Source organism: Coregonus lavaretus, assembly GCF_964263955.1.
Source record: "Coregonus lavaretus genome assembly, chromosome: 14".
Classification (NCBI taxonomy): Eukaryota; Metazoa; Chordata; class Actinopteri; order Salmoniformes; family Salmonidae; genus Coregonus; species Coregonus lavaretus.
The window spans coordinates 34,089,533-34,113,811 of NC_140001.1; the positions used below are offsets into that span (position 1 = coordinate 34,089,533).

The 24,279-nt window shown below is 43.2% G+C and overlaps 1 protein-coding gene across 1 annotated transcript in view; it reads left to right on the forward strand.

The window, feature by feature from the left end:
- LOC311141752 (splicing regulator ARVCF-like) overlaps window positions 1–24,279 on the forward strand; it is a 135,798-nt gene that overhangs the window by 53,346 nt on the left and 58,173 nt on the right. The window contains exons 3-4 of the mRNA XM_084177189.1: window positions 4,198–4,871; window positions 19,465–19,967. Coding sequence (XP_084033315.1) covers window positions 4,198–4,871; window positions 19,465–19,967 — 1,177 coding nt within the window. The remainder of the gene's footprint in view (window positions 1–4,197; window positions 4,872–19,464; window positions 19,968–24,279) is intronic.

Sequence of the window (24,279 nt, forward strand, 5' to 3'; positions counted from 1 at the left end):
CAATGACGATTAATTTTCATCAATCTCATTAATTTTGTAGATTAATTTATAGCCGCAGACAAAATAGCCAATTATCGCCACTGCAGAATTCACTGGGCAGAAAATTGGTTTCTGTATCAGTGCTGAACCAGAGGCTGAGGTTAGATGCAGGTAACCCACCCTGACTGCCAGACGGCTTCAGCACTCAGACAAGTAGGAGTGTGATTTAGTAAGACAAGAAGCCTATTCCCCCTCAGGAGACTGGAAAGATTTGGCATGGGTCCTCAGATCCTCAAAAAGTTCTACAGCTGCACCATTGAGAGCATCCTGATTGGTTGCATCACCGCCTGGTATGCAACTGCTCGTCCTCCGACCGCAAGGCACTACAGAGGGTAGTGCGTACGGCCCAGTACATCACTGGGGCCAAGCTTCCTGCCATCCAGGACCTCTATACCAGGCGGTGTCAGAGGAAGGCCCTCAAAATTATCAAAGACTCCAGCCACCCTAGTCATAGACTGTTCTCCTGCTAACGCACGGCAAGCGGTACCGGAGCGCCAAGTCTAGGTCCAAAAGGCTTCTCAACAGCTTCTACCCCCAAGCCATAAGACTCCTGAACAGCTAATCATGGCTACCCGGACTATTTGCACCCCCACCCCATCTTTTTACGCTGCTGCTACTCTGTTAATTATTTATGCATAGTCACTTTAAATCTACCCACATGTACATATTACGTCAACTACCTCAACTAGCCGGTGCCCCCGCACATTGACTCTGCACCGGTACCCCCCTGTATATAGCCTCCCTGCTGTTATTTTAGTTTAGTTTTCTATTAAGAATTTTTTATTTTTGGGGGGGGCAATCTAATATTGCAGATAGATTGTATCTTCTATCAATGTAATTGTCTGCATCACTTCCAATCCCCCATGTTTTTTATATATATACTCCCCTTTATTACTTTTCAACCCCGCCATCCTTTCCCTACTTGGAGTAAATTAGTGAACACCAATGCCCAGGCCTCTACTTCCGATCTATAGTTACTATCTACACCTTATGGACAGAGTTAATTTTACAATACTTATATTATATATATATAATTCTTTTTTTTTTTTGCTCCTGAACTACTTCTACTCTCAACCTCTCCGATTATTTTCATGATGTCCATCCGGTTTGCTTCTATATGCCATATCTTTCTAACTGTGCTCTTTCCCAAAAGCTCCCAACATACAACCTATATACTTATTATGGACACAGTATGCTTACATTATTAGCTATCTTTGTTATTATTTGTTGTTATTTGTTATTAGTCCCATCCTTCAACTCTATTCAATACCTCCCATCTATCTCTTAACACCATCCATATAGGATTTCTATTTGCCATATATATTTCAACCGTACTGTGATGTTTTACAAAAGTTCTGAACATTTCTATTCTCATTGCTTCTACAGATTGTGAATTAAAAATGAAATTTTTTGCTAAAAGCATTATTATATTATTGATTGATTGACTATGACTTTTTAGATCACCCAGTAATGCTATCTGCAAGGTTAGCTCCAGGTAAATATTGCAATCCTTTAGCCATTCCTGGACCTTTGTCCAAAAACAAGCTACAAATGGACAGAACCAAAACAAGTGATCTAATGATTCTGTCTCTTCACAGCAAAATCTGCAGAGCTGGGAAGATTGTATCCCCCATATAAATAACATTCTATTGGTAGCAAGAATTTTATATAATAATTTAAATTGAAAGATTCTAATTTTTTAATCCGGTGTCGTTTTGCGTGTCAGTTCATAAACACTATGCCATGGGATCGGTACGTCAAAGATCTCTTCCCAACTATTTTGCAATCTATATGGGACGGCTGTCAATCCTTTGGTCCTTAAGTGAAACTGATATACTTTCTTATTTATCACAGTTTTCCTTAACCAATTATGTTCTTTAATGCAAGGCCGACAGACAAGTTCCTTACTTTCTCCCCCTTCCACTTTCCTCTTCCACTTTTGCGGTAAGGCTGCAATTATTTGGTTGTAATTTTGGGTAGAGCAGACATTTCCATATGTTTTTGTTAACTGCATGTGAGACATAACTCCACCAGTCCTACCGATGATATAATTTACGAAGATTATACCTTTTTTAAACATTCTGTCAAAAAATAAAGGTTTTTTGTCAATTAGTATATTTGAATTTAACCACAATATTTGTTGCATTATTTGTTCTGTCGTTTCTGGAGGATTAAATTGAAATTGCAACCAACTTTCTATGGCTTGTTTTAGAAATAGTGATATTTGGAAGATTATTTCCTTTTCAAATAACTGCAAATGAGTTGTTGTAATCTGAATAAAGGGAAAAAGGCCTTTCTTGAACATTGGGTGAGACAATCTTACTAATTTGCTTGAGAACCAGTTCGGGTTTAAGTATAACTTTTGTATGACTGAAGCTTTTAGTGATAGGTCTAATGCTTTAATATTTAATAATTTCTGTCCTCCGAATTCATATTCATTATATAAATATGCCCTTTTAATATTGTCTGGCTTGCCGTTCCAAATAAAATTTAATATTTTTTTCTCATATAATTTAAAAAACTGTTCGCTAGGCGTAGGCAAGACCATAAGCAAATAGGTAAACTGGGATAATACTAAAGAGTTAATCAGGGTGATTTTTCCACAAATTGACAGGTATTTTCCTTTCCATGGTAGTAAGATCTTATCTATTTTTGCTAACTTTCTATTAACATTTATTGAAGTGAGATCATTTATTTCCTTTGGGATATGTATTCCGAGTATATCCACATCACCATCAGACCATTGTATTGGTAAACTACATGGTAATGTAAATTTTAAATTTTTTAGTGATCCAATACGTAATATAGTACATTTGTCATAATTTGGTTGTAATCCAGAGAGGTTAGAAAATGTATCTAGATCCTCTATGAGGCTGTGGAGGGATTCTAGTTGTGGATTTAAAAGAAAACATGAATCATCAGCGTACAATGACACCTTTGTTTTTAAGCCCTGTATTTCTAATCCTCTGATATTATTATTGGATCTGATTTTAATAGCTAACATCTCGATGGCCACAATAAATAGATATGCCGATAGTGGACAACCTTGTTTCATTCCTCTTGACAGTTAAAAACTTTCTGAGAAAAGCCTTTATTTACTATTTTACACCTAGGGTTACTATACATGATTTTGACCCATTTTATAAGAGATTCTCCAAAATTGAAATGCTCCAGGCATTTATATATAAACCCCAGTCGAATTTTATCAAATGCCTTTTCGAAGTCTGCTATGAATAGCAGGCCTGGTTTCCCATATTTTCCATAGTGTTCTATTGTTTCCAATACTTGCCTTATATTATCTCCAATGTATCTTTCATGTAAAAAACCTGTCTGATTAGAATGAATAATATCCGACAATACCTTTTTAATAAATGCATTGTTGGTTAAGGGCTGTAAGTAAGCATTTCACAGTAATGTCTACACCTGTTGTATTCGGCGCATGTGGCAAATAAAATTTGATTTGATGTATCGATATATTTATATAGATACAGTTTACTAGTGCTCTATAAGACAGTCAGTTACCAGTTATGACTGTCTCCTTCCCAAATGGCACCCTATTCAATATGTGGGGGGGAGACATGTCACAGAAACTCAACCTTACTTCCAACATGTTTTTTTCTAATAGAAATGGATGAAAGGAAATTGTACGACCCTTTCTCCTCACAGAGTTTCCCAATGCATGACCTTTGACCTGTTATTGACAGTGCCTGCCTGCAGTGTCACTCTTTAAAGGAACAATGTTGTCCTCATCTCATTCCTCAGCCTCTCACTGTGTGGCATCGGCATCTCACTGGCCTGTCTGTGATTCAACAGGCTGCATCAGTGTGCTGTGTCTCAGTCCTAACCGCCTGTATCTCACTGGGTTTATCTGTAGGTAACCTCTTCCCCAGACTCACTTACTACTATATAGAGAGAGCTGTCTGGGGACGGGATTAATCTGTAGTCTGTCTGTCTGTCTGTCTGGTGGGACACCTGAACATACTGTTAAGTACAGTCATGTCAGGGTGATCAGAATGCTTCAACATTGTCCTCATCAACAGTTGGTCATGGTGTGGCCCATACACACAATACAAACTTCCAGGATTGGGTAGTAACTGATTAACTTCTGATTATGTAATCAGTTTAACTCTGTCTTTGTTACCTCCTCTCCTCCTCAAGGTGACGAAGATGGTGAAGACGGTGACCACGCGGACGGTTCGCCAGGTGCCCCTGGGCCCCGACGGCCTGCCCCTGCCCGAGGGCTCCTCCCCGCTGGGCAGCTACACAGACTCCATCGACCGGCGCTACCTGAAGAACGGTGAGCGCTACATCACCACGCCACAGGCCACCTCCACACTCACGCGCTCCTACAACAACTACAACGACTCCTACACCGACACGCTCCCCCCCGATGCCGGTGGGAGCCAGTACGGTGGGCGCCACTATGGCGTCCACGACGGCTACGGGATCGGAGACGTGACCGACAACTACGGCAGCCTGTCGCGTGGCGTCAACTTCCGGCCACCCCGCTACCCCTACGCCATGGCGAACAGCTACCGGACGGAGAACAGCTACGGGACCTTACCCATTCGGAAGGATGACTACGGCCACGTGGCCCAGCCTCAGGTGCCCATGGGCAGCAGCAGTGTGGACCTGAACCGGTCCCAGCCAGAACGCTTCCAGCCAGAGCCCTACGGACTGGAGGACGACCGCCGCAGCCTGGGCCCTGAGGAGGAGGAGCCCTATGACCTGGACCCTGACTACTCCACCGCCAGCCGACGCCAAGGCACACTGCCTGGCACCAACCGCGGCAGGACCATGAGAGAGCCGCTCCGCGATGGGCCACGCGTCAGGTGAGAACGATAGTCGTCTGAAAATATTTAGGTGACCTGGAAGATAGGATTGGACTGGTTTTGGTCTGGTTTAGGTTGTCTGAAAATATGGATGTGAGCTGCTTTCTTGGCCAGGTTTATCTTGAAAACAAGTCTTCCTTGTTTCATAAAGATTAAGTATAGTTAGGACTAAACTTTTGAGCATGGTGGCGATTAGCATCTTAGCTGTGATGGTTGTTGATTGAGTGGATGTAGCCACCTGTATCATCCTAGCTGTATCCTACTTGCGTCTTGGTGCGTCTTAGCTGCAGAAGACCGATTCTTTCCTCTAAGTGATGCACAATGTGGACTAGTTTTATGCATGGCTACAGGCATTGTCTGAGACGTGAGAAGAATAGTCTTCTCAAGATGAGGAAAATTAAGAGACATGTCTTGTTCTTCTAGCATGGGCGAGAAACACCGGTGTGTGTGTGTGTGTGTACATATGTGAACAGATGTATTTTCTCCTTGAGAGATTCCTACAGAGGAGGCGGCGTTGAAGGGAAGAGAGGCTTTGATTTCCATGCAAATGGTGGTTGAACATGTGTTTATGTCAGAAAGACAGAGACTCTTAGACATAGAGAAAGAGAGGGAGGGATAGAAAGAGAGGGAAATAGAGAGAGAGACTGTTAGAGGGAGGGAGATAGAGGCAGTTATACAGAGAGAGGGAGGCAGAGAGAGAGGCAGTTCGACAAAGAGGGAGTGAGAGACGGATAGTTAGTTAGGGAAACAGACAGAGGGAAAGTGGAGATCGTTAGACAGAGAAAACAGATGGTGAGACCATAGGACGAGGAGATTGAGGGAGAGCTGGAGAGAGAAAGAAAGAAGTGGCGAGACAGAGAGACAGTGTTGTCTGTCTGTCTTCCCTGAGCCGTGTCACTCTGGGCGACCTTCATTAACAGGTCTGTAACCTCCAGATCAATCTGCCAGAAACCAGCGAGTTAGCCTCTGACAAAACCCCCAAAATGGACCCTCAGTCGCCTATAAACCTTTCAAACCAAGAGGTTTTCCCGCCAACTTTAGCATCCCACCAACCTTTTTCCACATTTTCTTTATAACTGAAAGGTGTTGCTGGTATCAAAGCCTAAACTTTTATTTCCGCGAACCGACCAAGTCATGATTACGGTAAAGTTCTGCCTATGGCTTAGGATGAAACATAGCCATAATGCTGAGGTGGCATTGGCACGCACTTACATTGGCACACACTTACTAGACTTTTCGGAAATTGGCTACACATATACAGCAATGTAAACTTGTGAACTTGTCACGTCTCGACTGCTACCTCCGGGGGTAGCGCACGACAGTTGCCCCACCTCTAAGCAGGGCAGTGTAAACAGAAATGTCTTGTTGAGCCAACACTTGTACAGTAAAAATGTATATAGCATAGCAATGTTTTTGAAACAGCGGAGGTGTACAGACATTTACCTTATTTTTGTAGACTTGTTTCATTTAGTTTTTGCATGAAATTGTAGCCGTGGCTTTAAATCTCAAGTGTTTTATATATATATATATATATATATATATATATATATATACACACTACCGTTCAAACGTTTGGGGTCACTTAGAAATGTCCTTGTTTTCCATGAAAACATACATGAAATGAGTTTGAATAGGAAATATAGCAAAATGCATAGGAAATGTAGTCATTGACAAGGTTAGAAATAATGATTTTTAATATAAATAATAATTGTGTCCTTCAAACTTTGCTTTCGTCAAAGAATCCTCCATTTGCAACAATTACAACCTTGCAGAACTTTGGCATTCTAGTTGTCAATTTGTAGAGGTAATCTGAAGATATGTCACCCCATGCTTCCTGAAGCACCTCCCACAAGTTGGATTGGCTTGATGGGCACTTCTTATGTATCATACGGTCAAGCTGCTCCCACAACAGATCAATAGGGTTGAGATCCGGTGACTGTGCTGGCCACTCCATTATAAACAGAATACCAGCTGACTGCTTCTTCCCTAAATAGTTATAGCATAGTTTGGAGCTGTGCTTTGGGTCATTGTCCTGTTGTAGGAGGAAATTGGCTCCAATCAAGAGCCGTCCACAGGGTATGGCATGGCGTTGCAAAATGGAGTGATAGCCTTCCTTCTTCAAGATCCCTTTTACCCTGTACAAATCTCCCACTTTACCACCACCAAAGCACCCCCAGACCATCACATTGCCTCCACCATGCTTGACAGATGGCATCAAGCACTCCTCCAGCATCTTTTCATTTGGTCTGCGTCTCACAAATGTTATTCTTTGTGATCCGAAAACCTCAAACTTTGATTCGTCTGTCCATAACACTTTTTTCAAATTTTCCTCTGTCCAGTGTCTGTGTTCTTTTGCCCATATTCATCTTTTCTTTTTATTGGCCAGTCTGAGATATGGCTTTTTCTTTGCAACTCTGCCTAGAAGGTCAGCATCCCGAAGTCGCCTCTTCACTGTTGACATTGAGAATGGTGTTTTGCGGGTACTATTTAATGAAGCTGCCAGTTGAGGACCTGTGAGGCGTCTGTTTCTCAAACTAGACACTAATGTATTTTTCCTCTTGCTCAGTTGTGCAACGGGGCCTCCCACTACTCTTTCTATTCTGGTTAGAGCCAGTTTGCGCTGTTCTGTGACGGGAGTAGTACACAGCGTTGTACGAGATCTTCAGTTTCTTGGCAGTTTCTCGCATGGAATAGCCTTCATTTCTCAGAACAAGAATAGACTGACGAGTTTCAGAAGAAAGTTATTTGTTTCTGGCCATTTTGAGCCTGTAATCAAACCCACAATTGCTGATGCTCCAGATACTCAACTAGTCTAAAGAAGGCCAGTTTTATTGCTTCTTTAATCAGCACAACAGTTTTCAGCTGTGCTAACATAATTGCAAAAGGGTGCAGTGGTCTAAGGCACTGCATCTCAGTGCTTGAGGCGTCACTACAGACCCCCCTGCCAAAGAGCTCCATTTTGGTCTCATCTGACCACAACACTTTCATGCAGTTCTCCTCTGAATTATTCAGATGTTCATTGGCAAACTTCAGACGGTCATGTATATGTGCTTTCTTGAGCAGGGGGACCTTGCGGGCGCTGCAGGATTTCAGTCCTTCATGGTGTAGTGTGTTACCAATTGTTTTCTTGGTGACTATGGTCTCAGCTGCCTTAAGATCATTGACAAGATCCTCCCGTGTAGTTCTGGGCTGATTCCTCACCGTTCTCATGATCATTGCAACTCCACGAGGTGAGATCTTGCATGGAGCCCCAGGCCAAGGGAGATTGACAGTTATTTTGTGTTTCTTCCATTTGCCAATAATCGCACCAACTGTTGTCACCTTCTCACCAAGCTGCTTGGCGATGGTCTTGTTGCCCATTCCAGCCTTGTGTAGGTCTACAATCTTGTCCCTGACATCCTTGGAGAGCTCTTTGGTCTTGGCCATGGTGGAGAGTTTGGAATCTGATTGATTGATTGCTTCTGTGGACAGGTCTTTTAAACAGGTAACAAACTGAGATTAGGAGCACTCCCTTTAAGAGTGTGCTCCTAATCTCAGCTCGTTACCTGTATAAAAGACACCTGGGAGCCAGAAATCTTTCTGATTGAGAGGGGGTCAAATACTTATTTCCCTCATTAAAATGCAAATCAATTTATAACATTTTTGACATGCGTTTTTCTGGATTTTTTTGTTGTTATTCTGTCTCTCACTGTTCTAATAAACCTACCATTAAAATTATAGACAGATCATTTCTTTGTCAGTGGGCAAACGTACAAAATCAGCAGGGGATCAAATACTTTTTTCCCTCACTGTATGTGTTTGGGTAAAATTAACTTTTTTTTATTCTATAAACTACTGACAACATTTATCCCATATTCCAAATAAAAATATTGTCATTTGGAGCATTTATTTGCAGAAAATGACAACTGTTCAAAATAGCAAAAAATATGCAGTGTTGTCAGACCTCGAATAATGCAAGGAAAATAAGTTCATGTTCATTTTTAAACAACACAATACTAATGTTTTAACTTAGGAAAAGTTCAGAAATCAATATTTGGTGGAATAACCCTGATTTTCAATCACAGCTTTCATGCGTCTTGGCATGCTCTCCACCAGTCTTTCACATTGATGTTGGGTGACTTTATGCCACTTCTGGCGCAAAAATTCAAGCAGCTCGGCTTTGTTTGATGGCTGGTGACCATCCATCTTCCTCTTGATCACATTCCAGAAGTTTTCAATGGGGTTCAGGTCTGGAGATTGGGCTGGCCATGACAGGGTCTTGATCTGGTGGTCCTCCATCCACACCTTGATTGACCTGGCTGTGTGGCATGGCGCATTGTCCTGCTCCAGGTCTCCGTCTAACCATTAGACGGCCAGGTGTTGGGCAAAGCTGAAAATTGGACTCATCAGAGAAAATGACCTTAATCCAGTCCTCTACGTTCCAATCCTTATGGTATTTTGCAAACCTCAGCCTGGCTCTTCTTTGCTTCTCATTGATAAAGGGCTTTTTTCTAGCTTTGCATGACTTCAGCCCTGCCCCTAGGAGCCTGTTTCGAACCGTCTTCGCCGTGCACTTCACACCAGCTGCCGTTTGCCATTCTTTTTGTAGGTCACTTGATGTCATCCTACGGTTGTTGAGTGACAATCGAGTGAGTTGGCGGTCATCCCGGTCAGTAGAGAGTCGTTTTCGCCCTCTGCCGGTCTGTAGCTTTGTTGTCCCCAATGTCTGCTGCTTGACCTTGTTCTTATGAACCGCCGTCTTTGACATTTTAAGGACGGAAGCAACCTGACGCTCACTGTATCCCTCTGTCAGTAAAGCCAGAATTGAACCCTTCTTTTCCTCACTCAAAACTTTCCTTTTCAACTCTTTTGGCATGGTCCATAGTTATTTTTTGATTAATATTATTTTGAGGTACAATTAGCACTGTTTTTGCCATCCAGCTGGTCCTATTGCAAGAGGATAGTGATGACCACAGCAGTGGTTTTTATACTTTTCCTTGTTAAATAAGATTTGGTTCAGGTGATCACCTAATCAGTACCTAATTCAGTAGAATAAGGTGTGCCTATGTTGGAATTCAACAGACACTGGAATGGAATGGCTGTCATACATGCAGAGATGCTGATTTAAGAAAAATGTGCAGTGGTCTCTTAATTTTATCCAGTTCTGTATATACTGTACTTTTATATTCATATGGGAGGGGTAAACGTTAATTATTGATGTGCTAATGTTACTAGCTAGCGGTAGTTAAGCTATGATTAGGCTGTAGAAATGTTAGCTAAGTTGAGTTGAATGCTGCTCATGATCATCTTGTCTAGTTGGCTCATTTATTAGCACTGATCAGAACATTTTGCCAGAATATTATGTAGCTTAACAAGTAGATTATTTTGCTATTAAACGCAGTCACTTAGTAGCCTAGGTCTACTCCTGACTGAAAGCCTGGAACTTGTCTTAATCAATCAATGTGATTTTGTTTAACTGAATCCGACTGTATATTTGGTTAATTCTGTCTGGGCAAATAAGTGGAGATGGTATAGCTCATATGTGTTTGCTCCTCTATCACTGATCAGAAACATTTAGCATGCAATAATGTAGCCTCAAGTGTAGGCCTATTTATTTTCCTCGATCGCATGTAGGCAACTCCAAAAGTCTGCAGAGGTTGTGAAATATGAACGCGAGACTCTCATGCTTTTGAAAATTTTTGCTATTCTTTTCTATGGGGATCATGATGAATATGCTCTCAATGTAAGACCGTACGCATGCTCCCTAACGAAGCAGAGTGAGGGTAGGAAATAGATGAAACATGGATCAATAAAGCTTCTATTATATTCCATTATATTATTAGCCTACTATAAAATGTGTATTTACTGTGATCAGGGTACATGTGTCTTGTCTGTTTAATGAACAAAATAGCTATTGATTTAATTTGCATGGCGCAGCCATGTACCCTATAGGCTTCACAGATCAGATAATAATCCCACATCTGCCCACATCTACTCCGACTCCTACTTGCCGGCATGTGTATGGGAGATATAAAAGGCTTATCCCGGCAAGAATGTGGTAAAAATGGGACTGTATGAATTGGGTTCTTAAAAACATTGCCAGATGTATTTTTTTTACAGGCGACAAACCGTAAAGTCTGGCTATAAAGGCTACAATTAGCACCATGTTACCTCCGCTTGTGATTGTGCAGTCCCATCAGGCCACACAATGTCCACTTTTCCTGTACTCTGTAGCACAAAAAAGAAACCTCAAGCAAATTGAAGGTGATGTTTGACGTAGGACGGGGAGCAGTGTGTGTTTTAAATACCTTTTCTTTTTGACCAATGATCTGTAACAGATGGATATATTCAAACTTCTATGTGCTTTTTCTTTCTTTCCATCGGAGGAGAATGAAATATGGGACATGAGCCAGTTTTAAGGGAAGTGAGCTGAGGTAGTTTGTGAGGGAGGAAGAGAGGAATCCTGTGTGTGTGCGTGTGTCTGTCATGTAGATGTTCAAAGGCGATGCACTGGCAGCCTCTGACAGTGCTGGGCTGCATTTCGGAGCCGTTGTTATCAAGCACACACACACACCCTGGAATTTAAACGCAGCATGGTGATGATATATTTACGTCCTTGCTGTCTGGGATCCTTGGGACGTCCCTACCCCATTGAAGTTGACATTTTAAATGGTTAAAGTTGCACTATGCAGAAATCGCTCCACCATTTCCTGGTTGCTTAAACTCTAATAGTTCACATAATTTCAGTTTATGTAACAAAATAAGATAGTATAGTGTAGAGAATCATTGTACCATCTAAACCACTGTGAGATACATTTGGACTCAACAACAAAACTTAAGCATAGAAATAGCACACATAGACCAGATCTACCACTTCTTATACTTGCTTTCATGTAGAATGATAGATCTATAACTCACATTTCTATGTGAATTTGGTCAGGTCACCCAAAAATGTTACATATTACCAATTTAAGGTAAGGGTTAGGGTTTAGAGTATCCTGGAGAGCACTAACTGTTATATTTATGCCTAGTGCAGGGATGGGAAGTACAGTTGGATGGTGCCACCCTTTAATCAGAGCTTCAGTCTGCATGGAACACACACACACTTCCAGACGCATACATACACACACACACACACAATGCCAGGAAATGAGTCACTCTATAAGCTTGAGGAGAGGTGGTTGCTGTGACAGGCAATTTGTACTGTACGCTACACACGCACACACCTGATTAGGCAATTAACAGATGGCTAGCTCGCTGATTAATTTTCACGACGCGATACCTTATCAACCTGGCATTTGGTATTTTTTTCACCCAACTTTTTACCCAAATCCAATGACGTGAAATGTATTGTTGATTTCACGTTAGTTGACAATACAACCAAATGTTAATCAAAACTAGACAATGAACTGACGTCTGTGCACAGTGGGTAGTCATTTCTTTGGGAAAAACCTCACATACCGTCTTTCCAACGTACACCATCACTGCTATCCTCTATCACCTGCTGTATCACCTTTCAAACAAACAGTAGATCTGATGATGATCTGTAACACATCTGGAATACAGTTATTATAATAATAATAATAATAATAATAATAATAATATAATAATAATAATACAACTGGACCTTTGCGTGGTTAGAATTAGCATGGCAAGGTGTGAACCTCCCAGAGCCCTCGTCTGTCACCTGACTGACACACACACACACACACACACACACACACACACACACACAAACAAACACGTTATGTTCTTCTATCCTCGTGGGGACCTAAAATGTATTTCCATTCAAAATCCTATTTTCCCTTACCGTTAAACCTTACCTTAACCTGTAACCCTAACTCACGGGCTCACTCACTCACGCTCTCCCGCACACTTACGCTCTCCCGCTCACTCACGCCCATTCACTCACGCCCTCGCTCACACTCACACACACACGCTCTCACACACTCACACACACACGCTCTCACACACTCATTAGTATGCCTCCAATAATATAACGATGTTGATGCTGCTGTATAAATGGCTGTAATGAATGTGTGAGTTAAAGCATTTTAATTACGGCTTGTCTTCTAGTCGCTTTGAAAACCCTCAATTATGGGAAAAGGAAAATGTTAAGATGTTTACTGCAATATGGCTTCCTGCGCTTTCGCCGAGCATGGTGGAGTTGGAGTTATAGTAATATATTACAGGAGGGAAGAACTGGGCCGCCCACACGCGTAGTCTTTAGTAAGAAGTGTGGGTGTAGGTATATGTCAGGGATCATCAACTAGATTCAGCCGCGGGACGATTTCTTCTTGAGCGGATGGTCAGGGGGCCGGAACATAATTACAAATAATTTGTAGACTGCGAATTGACAGCATGAAGCCCAAACCGATATACACTGAACAAAAATATAAACGCAACATGTAAAGTGTTAGTCCCATGTTTCATGAGCTGAAATAAAAGATCCCAGACATTTTCCATAGGCACAAAAAGCAAATAACATTTTGTTCACAAATGTGTTTACATCCCCTGTTAGTGAGAATTTCTCCTTTGCCAAGATAATCCATCCACCTGACAGGTGTGGCATATCAAGAAGCTGATTAAACCGCATGATCATTACACAGGTGCACCTTGTGCTGGGGACAATAAAAGGCCACTCTACAATGTGCAGTTTTGTCAAACAACAGGATGCCACAGATGTCTCAAGTTTTGAGGGAGTATGCAATTTGCATGCTGACTGCAGGAATGTCCACCAGAGCTGTTGCCAGAGAATTGAATGTTAATTTCTCTACAATAAGCTGCCTCCAACGTCGTTTTAGAGAATTTGGCAGTACGTCCAACCGGTGTCACAACCGCAGACCACGTGTAACCATACCAGCCTAGGACCTCCACATCCGTCTTCTTCACCTGAAGGGTTGTCTGAGACTAGACACCCGGACAGCTGATGAAACTGTGGGTTTGCACAACCAAATAATTTATTCACAAACTGTCAGAAACCGTCTCAGGGAAGCTCATCTGCGTGCTCGTCATCCTCACCCCAGGGTCTTGACCTGACTGCTGTTTGGCGTCGTAACCGACTTCATTAGGCAAATGGTCACCTTCGATGGCCACTGGCACGCTGGAGAAGTGTGCTCTTGATGGATGAATCCCGGTTTCAACTGTACCAGGCAGATGGCAGATAGTGTGTATGGCAGTGTGTGGGCGAGCGGTTTGCTGATGTCAACGTTGTGAACAGAGTGCCCCATGGTGGCGGTGGGGTTATGGTATGGGCAGGCATAAGCTACGGACAGCGAACACAATTGCGTTTTATCGATGGCAATTTGAATGCACAGAGATACCGTGACGAGATCCTGAGGCCCATTGTCATGCCATTCATCCTCTGCCATCACCTCATGTTTCAGCATGATAATGCACGGCCCCATGTCGCAATGATCTGTACACAATTCCTGGAAGCTGAAAATGTCCCAGTTCTTCCATGGCCTGCATACTCATTAGACATGTCACCCATTGAGCATGTTTGGGATGCTCTGAATCGACGTGTATAACAGCATGTTCCAGTTCCCGCCAGCAACTTCGCACAACCTTTGAAGAGGAGTGGGACAACATTCCACAGGCCACAATCAACAGCCTGATCAACTCTATGCGAAGGAGATGTGTCACAATGCATGAGGCAAATGGTGGTCACACCTGGTACTGACTGGTTTTCTGATCCACATCCCTACCTTAATTTTAAGGTGTCTGTGACCAACAAATGCATATGTGTTCCCAGTCATGTGAAATTCATAGATTAGGGCCTAAAGACTTTTTTCAATTCACTGATTTCCTTATATGAACTGTAACTTAGTAAAATCTTAGAAATTGTAGCATGTTGCATTTATTTTTATTCAGTGTGTATATCATTTATGTGTTTGTGTGTGTATTTATGTTGTGCATGCGTGTGGTTGTCAGGGTGATTAATCGCTGCTTTTGAACTCTGCCGAACAATGCCGGTGTCTTGAGCAAATCTCTAATGGCTCATCTCTCCTTGGGGCGACACGCACCATGCTGCACCTGCCCGCCTGCCTCCACCTGCCACAGGGCCACCAGGGGTCACCATCAGCCGTGCCCCTCCTGCCCCACCCTCCATATACACTCATCCCTTAATGGAGAGGGGACATGTCACATTATAATCCAGTCTGCTGCTCCTCCGGGACGACGCACAGAGCGAGACAGACAGACCTCTTTTGAGGTTTGTCATATGCAGTTGGCCAAGTCCGAGGATGGGGAAACTAAGTTCTGAACAGTGTCATGCTTTTTTCCCTGCACTTAATTGATATAAGAAACAAACACTAGTTGTAAAAACTGATAATTACATCAAAACAGCAGAAGCAATTAGAATTTAAAAAAAGGAACATTTGTTAATTCCTGCTTTGATTTTGATTAGATTGTTTTGTAGCCCATGCCTCTTGTGAGTCATAAAGCAGTTATTGATCATAATTCAAAATGAGCTATCTGTTTCTATAGTGAAAAGTCACTGAGAGCTCATAAGCATGTGGAAATGTTCCTCCAAACAGGAACATTGTCTCAGCTGCTAATCCTTTGAGGTTTGTCTCCTTCTAAGGAATTGCTGAGGGAGAGGGCCAGAGACCACAGGAATGGAGATTTGATCAATATAATTGGCTGTCACTCCTACACGCTCACTTGCTCTCTCTCACTTTCGCGCTCTCACACACTCACACACACATTCAAACACACACACACAGAGAGGACCACGCAGGATATTTAGCAGCTTCATTAACATGAGTATGAGCTGCTACTGTAATCATCCTGTGAGCATCATGTCTGGTGGCGGTAGTGGCGAGGGCCTTTCCAATCATGTGAATAAATACCCCCCCCCCCCCCCCCCCGTAACACAACACCGCCAATTTAAATGCAAATCCTGACATTCCCATCACTCACTCCGCTACCCGTTTACCAACCCCGGCATCAGTTGTATCTAAATGAGTTCCATTTCAACCCCAACTGTACCCTGATTCTCAGTGTCTGTGAGACGGTTGATGTAGTCGCATGTATCTGATAGTAATGAAGATATAATTCGGCAATACCCCATTGTCTCTCTTTTTCAGAGGGTTATTCACAGCAGTGTCGATTTGGCTTGTCATTTTCTTTAGCATTTGAATCGTCTCTAACTGTAGGTCTGAATGTGTTTAGACCAGACAGGATGTTCACTAAGGAAGTGTTTGGTGCTGTATAACCTCAACTCACTCACAGCCATTTATTTTTCCATTACATCTATCATGCAGCTGTGAGGTAGCCTAGAGACTGAATGCTGCTCTGAATGGTGAGCACAGGGTTCAGACTGGTATAACTAGGTTAGCTGAGATGCTCTCCAGGCCAAACCCTCAGAGTAGCAGGCAGACTAGCAGCCCTGGCCCAGTTTGGCCTTAATGACGGGGCTTAATCGGCTCTGGGCCCTCCTATCCTTCATTACCATGGCTAAAGGCACAGCTTGAGGTTTGTGGTGCTTCACGTTCCAGTCCACTTTCACCCCTTCCTGTTAGAATGGTTCTTAGAATAGTTCTCGTGCACGTTCCCTAGACTGGAAGGAACCATTCTAAAACAGGAGGGGGTGATGCTATGCTGGACTATGCTATACCATTCGGATGTAATGTCCTCAGCCAGCTGTGTGTGGAGCTTAAAATGCCACCCTTCAAGGATGTAACAGCAAAGTCCTGTTTGAGACTGGAGATGGAGACACCTGTTTCAGGAGATGTTTGATCAAGGCTGGCCTTGCAGTTTGACCATGATACCTAAACCTAACCTCGTATCACAATACCAAAACCGCGTTAATGCCTTTAGAAACTTAGCCTTGCCATGGCATGTGGTATCCTTCAGCTTAGCCTCTGTTTGTGGTTCACCTTTCAGTGCAGCTTCTTGCCTATCCAGACCCAGACTCTGGCCTTGTCTTAGCAATGGCAGTGGTGGTGGTTTATTTTATCTTGAATATCAGCCAAACCCTAGCCTTCTGAATATATAAGGATTTAGTGTATCGTTACATTGCTGCTTGGGTCTGAGCTTTTTCTCCCAGTTTGTGTTGATTTCACTGGCAGTAAAATGTATAAAGTGATGCCATATAACATGATATATGTTATTGTTATTTAATCCCACAGAGTAATGCGCCCCAGACACAGCGATATCATGATGAGATTCTCCCCCCTCGCAACGTGCAGCAGGGAGAAATTTAAAGCACATAATTAACATAAAACTAATTCAAATTAAAGCACATACTGGAGCTCTATAACCACCAGCACTCAGTTAGGGCTGTCGCCCATTTTGTTGCACTGTACATCAAAGTTGCTACAAACAGACTGGCCAGTTATGTATGATAAACGAGCGTTTCTCTCTCGCTCTCAGTGGTAGGGAGGAAGGGAGGCTACAGGCGGTGGCGCATGGTGTGCAGCACTAATTAGATTCCCCACTCCCACTTCCTTTCTCTGCATCCTCCTGTGTTCCCCTGAAAAGACACCAGAGTAGAGAGGTGAGAACAGAGAGCTAGTACAATAGAAAGTAGTATAGTTCCTACCCTAAATAAAGGGAAACCCCCTTGGGATAGTCCAACTATGGTTACTTTGTGACCATGCTTATTTTCCTCTCTGAAGAGAATAAAGTATCTGTCTTTTACCATCTTACATGATGACCAAACCGGCTCCGTGCGTCCGCCATCGTGCTCATGTTGAGTTTGTCTTCCCCACCAGACACGTTTAGGACACGCAGGTTGAAATATCAAAATGCACTCTGAACCAACTATACTGATAATATAAACGCAACGTAAAATGTTGGTCCAATGTTTCATGAGCTGAAATAAAATATAATTCTTACCCACGTGGGTATATGCTCTTAAAAACCAATGAGGAGATGGGAGAGGCAGGACTTGCGGTGCGTCAAACGTCTAAAATAGAAGCAAGTTCTATTTTAGCACCTTCCTACGCAGATACTTGTTAATCCAAAATGCTCACATGCGTTAAATTATTCAATAACATGCATGTGTATATTTATTTTGCAACGCTCGCGCATGCAACATGGGCAATGTGGTCAGCATATTACCCTTAAGCGTGTGGAACAAGTAAAATCATCTTAGGATTTCTCTGATCATAAAAGCCCCATAAATACTCAGTGTAGCTCAGTTGGTAGAGCATGGCGTTTGCAACGCCAGGGTTGTGGGTTCGATTCCCACGGGGGGCCAGTATGAAAATGTATGCACTCACTAACTGTAAGTCGCTCTGGATAAGAGCGTCTGCTAAATGACTAAAATGTAAAATGTAAATGTAAAATACCTTTGGATTACAAAAAGGTATCATGTTAAACCCCCTCAGTAGCTAGATATACCTAAAGTTTGCTTCAGAACTCTAATGATCTGTCAGTCAGGAGATCTCGTTCTACAACTCTGACAGGGAAATGAAGTTCCACTTTTTGCTACCTTCAGTATGTGCTCCTTGAGAATTGATGAGGCTGCTTGTGGAGCAGAGAGCACTGTGAAGATCACAGACTGGAGAGGGCTGGGGAGGTTACTGGAGGGGCCTGGGGAGGGGTAGGGGGAAGAAACCAGAGGGGAATAGAGGGGCTCTCATCTGGGGCGTGTAGGCCTGTCTCGAGGACCCACTTCACCACAGGAGAATGCCGGCACCGCTAACTGCTAACCACAGTCATATATAGAAGTGGAATACACCAGGCTAATGTTAAGGGCCCAGTTCCAGGAAGGCAGCCAGGTCAGGCATTAGCATAGTCTTTGGTGCTGCTGTGACCAGAAGGAGCCAGCTTCCGGGCCCTGAGGCAGTGTTTGGGCAGAAGCCTCCCTGTGGGCATAGTGGAGCATTGGGGCTCGCTCTGCTGCTGCCTCTCCTGGGGGCCACACCACACCAGCCCTTCTGTGGGAGGGAGCCCAGAAAAAGTTAGGAGTTTCTTTTTCAACTTCTGCCTGGACTTTGTTGTAAGAGTCCCTGTTGCTCTTGGCTCTGCAGGGCTCTATCTCAATCTTTCTTACGCTTTCTCTCTCAATCTCTTTCTTCCTCTGCCTCTATTCCCCTTGGTCTTTGTCTCTACTCTCACCCTCCCTCTCTCCTCCTCTCGCTACGCTAACCCCAGCACCCCCATCATTAATAAAAGAGAAAGGCTTAAAGAGAACATGGCTCCGAGCCGATAGAGCCGATTAATAAGTGGCGCCTGTTTCTCTTATCGACGGGAGCTGTTTTTCCGGGCCTCGCCGGCCGGGAGGCCCTCTGACAGAGTTAATAACAGAGCAGCCTTGTTTCTCCCCCGTCTCTGTCCTCTCTGATCTCTCGCCCCTGTCTTTTCACCTCTCCTTCACCCCTTCCTCTGTCTATCTCCTTTTCCCCTCCATCATTCAATCCTTCTTACCTCACTTGGCCTTTCTCAACTCTTATTCCTCCCTCTCTTTCTCTTGTAATCCCTCTCTAATACAAATTCCACTAAATGCTCTCTCCATCTGTTGTAGACAGTGAATTGTAAACCAATGGCCTTGTACAGAACACATCCAACTACAAACCACACAGCAAGATATAAAAATGCTTCAAACAATGTTACATGATCTTTCCTCAAAACGTACAAACTTCTCCCGCTTTCTCTCTCCCAGGGGGTACGAGGACCCCATCGAGGCAGAGCTGGTTGACGAGCGACACCCCTACATCCATGGCATGTACGCGGCCCCCCTGGCCCAGCCCGAGAGGGGGAGTATGGCCAGCCTGGACCGCCTGGCAGGCCGCCGCTCGCCCTCCATCGACAGCATCCGCAAGGACCCGCGCTGGCGTGACCCCGACCTGCAAGAGGTCATCGCCATGCTGGGCCACCCCATCGACCCAGTCAAGTCCAACGCCGCCGCCTACCTGCAGCACCTGTGCTACGAGAACGACAAGATCAAGAAGGATGTGCGCCAGCTGAAGGGGATCCCGGTGCTGGCAGGGTTGCTGGACCACCCCAAGGCTGAGGTCCACCGCAAGGCCTGTGGAGCCCTGAGGAACATCTCCTACGGCAAGGACCACGACAACAAGGTGGCCATCAAGAACTGTGATGGTATCCCAGCCCTCATCCGCCTGCTGAGGAAGACCAACGACATGGAGGTCCGTGAGCTCATTACAGGTGAGGAAGCCCAGTGTCCCCGCATGGGAGGAATGGCTGCCCCCCTCTGTCCAAAGTTAATCCAGTCACTAACCAAAACTAGCTAGAGCTCATAATCTGCAAATAGTATAGTAAATATTAGGCATACTAGCCTTTTGTTTGTAATGTACAAATGCTTTTTGTCCTCTGAGTCAGGTGCGTTGTGAAGACCTGTGGGAACTAATGTACACTACTAAGCTGTCATCAAGACAAAGGGTGGCTATTTGAAGAATCTCAAATATAAAATATATTTTGATTTGTTTAAAAAAAAAATTGTTACTACATGATTCCATATGTGTTGTTTCATAGTTTTGATGTCTTAACTATTATTCTACAATGTAGAAAATAGTAAAAATATAGAAAAACCCTTGAATGAAAACTTTTGACCGGTAGTGTACTGCTGTAGAATGTAATTTCTAAGTCATGTCCTGTTATTCAATAACTGTATTCTCTGTTTGGACATTGTGCTGTTGTGGTCTGGAGGCGTTATTGAAGTATGTCCTGCATACTGTATCTAAAAGACCGAGAGAGAACAATACTGAACAAAAATATGAACGCAACATGTAAAGCGTTGGTCCCAAGGTTCATGAGCTGAAATAAAAGATCCCAGAAATGTTCCATACTCACAAAAAGCATATTTTTCTCAAATTTTGTCCACAAATTTGTTTACATCCCTGTTAGTGAGCATTTCTCCTTTGCCAAGATAATCCATCCACATGACAGGTGAGGCATATCAAGAAGCTGATTAAACCGCATGATCATTACACAGGTGCACCTTGTGCTGGGGACAATAAAAAGCCACTCTAAAATGTGCAGTTTTGTCACACAACAGGATACCACAGATGTCTCAAGTTTTGAGGGAGCGTGCAATTGGCTTTCTCGCTGCAGGAGTGTCCACCAGAGCTGTTGCCAGTCAATTTAATGTTCATTTCTCTACCATAAGCCACCTCCAACGTCGTTTTAGAGAATTCGGCAGTACGTCCAACCAGCCTCACATTCGCAGACCCAGGACCTCAACATCCGGCTTCTTCACCTGTGGGATCGTCTGAGACCAGCTAATGAAACTGTGGGTTTGCACAACCGAATTTCTCTGCACAAACTGTCAGAAACCGTCAAAGGGAAGCTCATCTGCGTGTGCGTCGTCCTCACCAGGGTCTTGACCTGACTTCAGTCGGCAAATGCTCACTGTCGATGTCCACTGGCACGCTGGAGAAGTGTGCTCTTCATGGATGAATCCCGGTTTCAACTGTACCGGGCAGATGGCAGACAGCGTGTATGGCGAGCGGTTTTCTGATGTCAACGTTGTGAACAGAGTGCCCCCTGGTGGCGTTGGGGGTATGGGCAGGCATAAGCTATGGACAACGAACACAATTGCATTTTATCAATGATAATTTGAATGCACAGAGATACTGTGACCAGATCCTGAGGCCTATTGTCTTGCCATTCATCCGCCGCCATCACCTCATGTTTCAGCATGATAAGGCTCGGCCCCATGTCACAAGGATTTGTACACAATTCCTGGAAGCTGAAAATGTCCCAGTTCTTCCATGGCCTGCATACTCAGCAGACATGTCACCCATTGAGCATGTTTGGGATGCTCTGGTTGGACGTGTACGACCAGGTCCAGGTCCAGTCAAAGCTATTCGCTGCTCTGGCACCCCAATGATGGAACAAGCTCCCCCACGACGTCAGGACAGCGGAGTCACTGACCACCTTCCGGAGACACTTGAAACCCTACCTCTTTAATAATCCTACTACCCCCCCCCCCCACCCCCCAATAATAATAATAATAATAATAATAATAATAATAATAATAATAATAAAATAAACGATAAAAAATGAAGAAAAAAAAGATAATAAAAATAAAAAAAGGGAGTGGTTGTCCCATTGGCTATCCTAAGTTGAATGCACCAATTTGTAAGTCGCTCTGGACAAGAGCGTCTGCTAAATGACTTAAATGTTAAATGTCCTGCCAATATCCAGCAACTTCGCACAGCCATTGAAGAAGAGTGGGACAACAGGCCACAATCAACAGCCTGATCAACTCTATGCGAAGGAGATGTGTCACGCTGCATGAGGCAAATGGTGGTCACACCAGATACTGACTGGTTTTCTGATCCACACCCCTACCTTTTTTTTAAAGGTATCTGTAACAAACAAATGCATATGTGTTCCCAGTCATGTGAAATTCATAGATTAGGGCCTAATGACTTTTTTCAATTGACTGATTTCCTTATATGAACTGTAACTTAGTAAAATCTTAGAAATTGTTGCATGTTGCGTTTAGTTTTGTGGGGTTGGTTACATGGACTAAACCATGCTAGTGTTATAGTAATATGCTCTGTTAAACCTTAACCATGACCTGTTAAATGTCACACAATGGCATCTCTCCTCTCTCTCCGGCCACATCACACCACTAATCCCAAAATGGTTTGACTTGACACACATTGGGCGGGAATGTGGGAAATGAGATCTGAGGCTTTGTTTTGCTTTGGGCATGTGAAAATGAGTGAGCAAAGAGCAGATTTACACGTCAGGATTTAACCTTTAGGAGTGGCCACTTTGAACAACACATAGTTTGCCCATGGAACAAGCTAAATAAATGACTTTGGTAACACTTTGTATGATGAAATAGGCCTACCAGGTCCCTTATAATGCATTATAATACAGTTAAAATGTGTTATTACACTGATTATAAGTGTCCGTAATAAACTCTTATGGTGCTTTCACAGTTTAGAAATTGGATAGTTAAACATATGCAGGATGGAAGGACTGTCTGAAGGACAGATATTTATTATCTTGTTCTCTTGTTTGTGTAGAGAAGATCTGTGCAGTGTATGGTCCCTTGTACTCTGACTGAGATGTCTGACTGACTGAGATATGTGGTTGTCCCACCTAGCTATCTTAAGATGAATGCACCAACTGTAAGTTGCTCTGGATAAATGACTCATGTAAATTATATGTCTGTTTGAGAGGGATGGATGAGGGTTGATTTGCCTTTACAGCACAATGTCACTTTCAATCCCAGCTATAAAAAATAACCTCCCACCACAAGACTGGGGAACGGAGGAAAAGCCCTCCCTCTATATCTCTTTCTCTGTCGAAGTCTCTCCTCCTCTCTCTAGTGGTCTATCCCCCTCTCTCTCCATCTCCCCATCTCTCTTGCTCTCTTCTTCTCCTTCTCCCCTCTCATTCCTCCCCGCTCTCTCCTGTCCTCCCTCTCTCTCTCCATCCCAGGCTAGAGCGAGGCACCTATGAAAACAGCCCCAGCACAATGTACGATCGGCTTACAGTGCGCCCCAAATTGGGCATGTTTTTCTACAATGTAATATAATTGGGGGCTTATTTTTTTTTTTTTTTTTTTTGTCAACCACATGCATTAAAAGGGTTTGTGCTGCTGTCCCTGAAACCACAGCCAGTTCTGTTTTTTGGTTGACGTGGAACTAACCTAGGCGTTTCTTCTTCCTCATGGATAGGATAGGCCTATGGCTATTTGCGCTCTCTAGCAAAGATGGAGCTGATGGAGTAGATTATCGTAAAGTGCATTTGTCTCATATTTTCCATTCATAGATAGTATTGAAGATAGATTTGTAGGCAAACAGCTACTAAACAGGTGTTAATTCCACTTGTTCTCTGCCTCAATAAAAAATGCATAGAGCTGCTGACCTCTCTCTTTCTCTCCTTCTCTCTCTCAATTCAATTAAATTTAAGGGGCTTTATTGGCATGGGAAACATATGTTAACATTGCCAAAGCAAGTGAATTAGATAATATTCAAAAGTGAAATAAACAATAAAAATGTACAGTAAACATTACACTCACAAAAGTTCCAAAATAAGACATTTCAAATGTCATATCATGTGTATATAGAGTGTTGTAATGATGTGCAAATAGTTAAAGTACAAAAGGGAAAATAAATTAACATAAATATAGGTTGTATTTACAATGGTGTTTGTTCTTCACTGGTTGCCCTTTTCTTGTGGCAACAGGTCACAAATCTTGCTGCTGTGATTGCACACTGGTATTTCACCCAATACATATGGGAGTTTATCAAAATTGGATTTGTTTTCAAATTCTTTGCCGGTCTGTGTAATCTGAGGGAAATATGTGTCTCTAATATGGACATACATTTTGCAGGAGGTTAGGAAGTGCAGCTCAGTTTCCACCTCATTTTGTGGGCTGTGTGCACATTGCCTGTCTTCTCTTGAATAGCAAGGCTATGCTCACTTGAGTCTGTACATAGTCAAATATTTCCTTAATTTTGGGTCTGTCACAGTGGTCAAGTATTCTGCCACT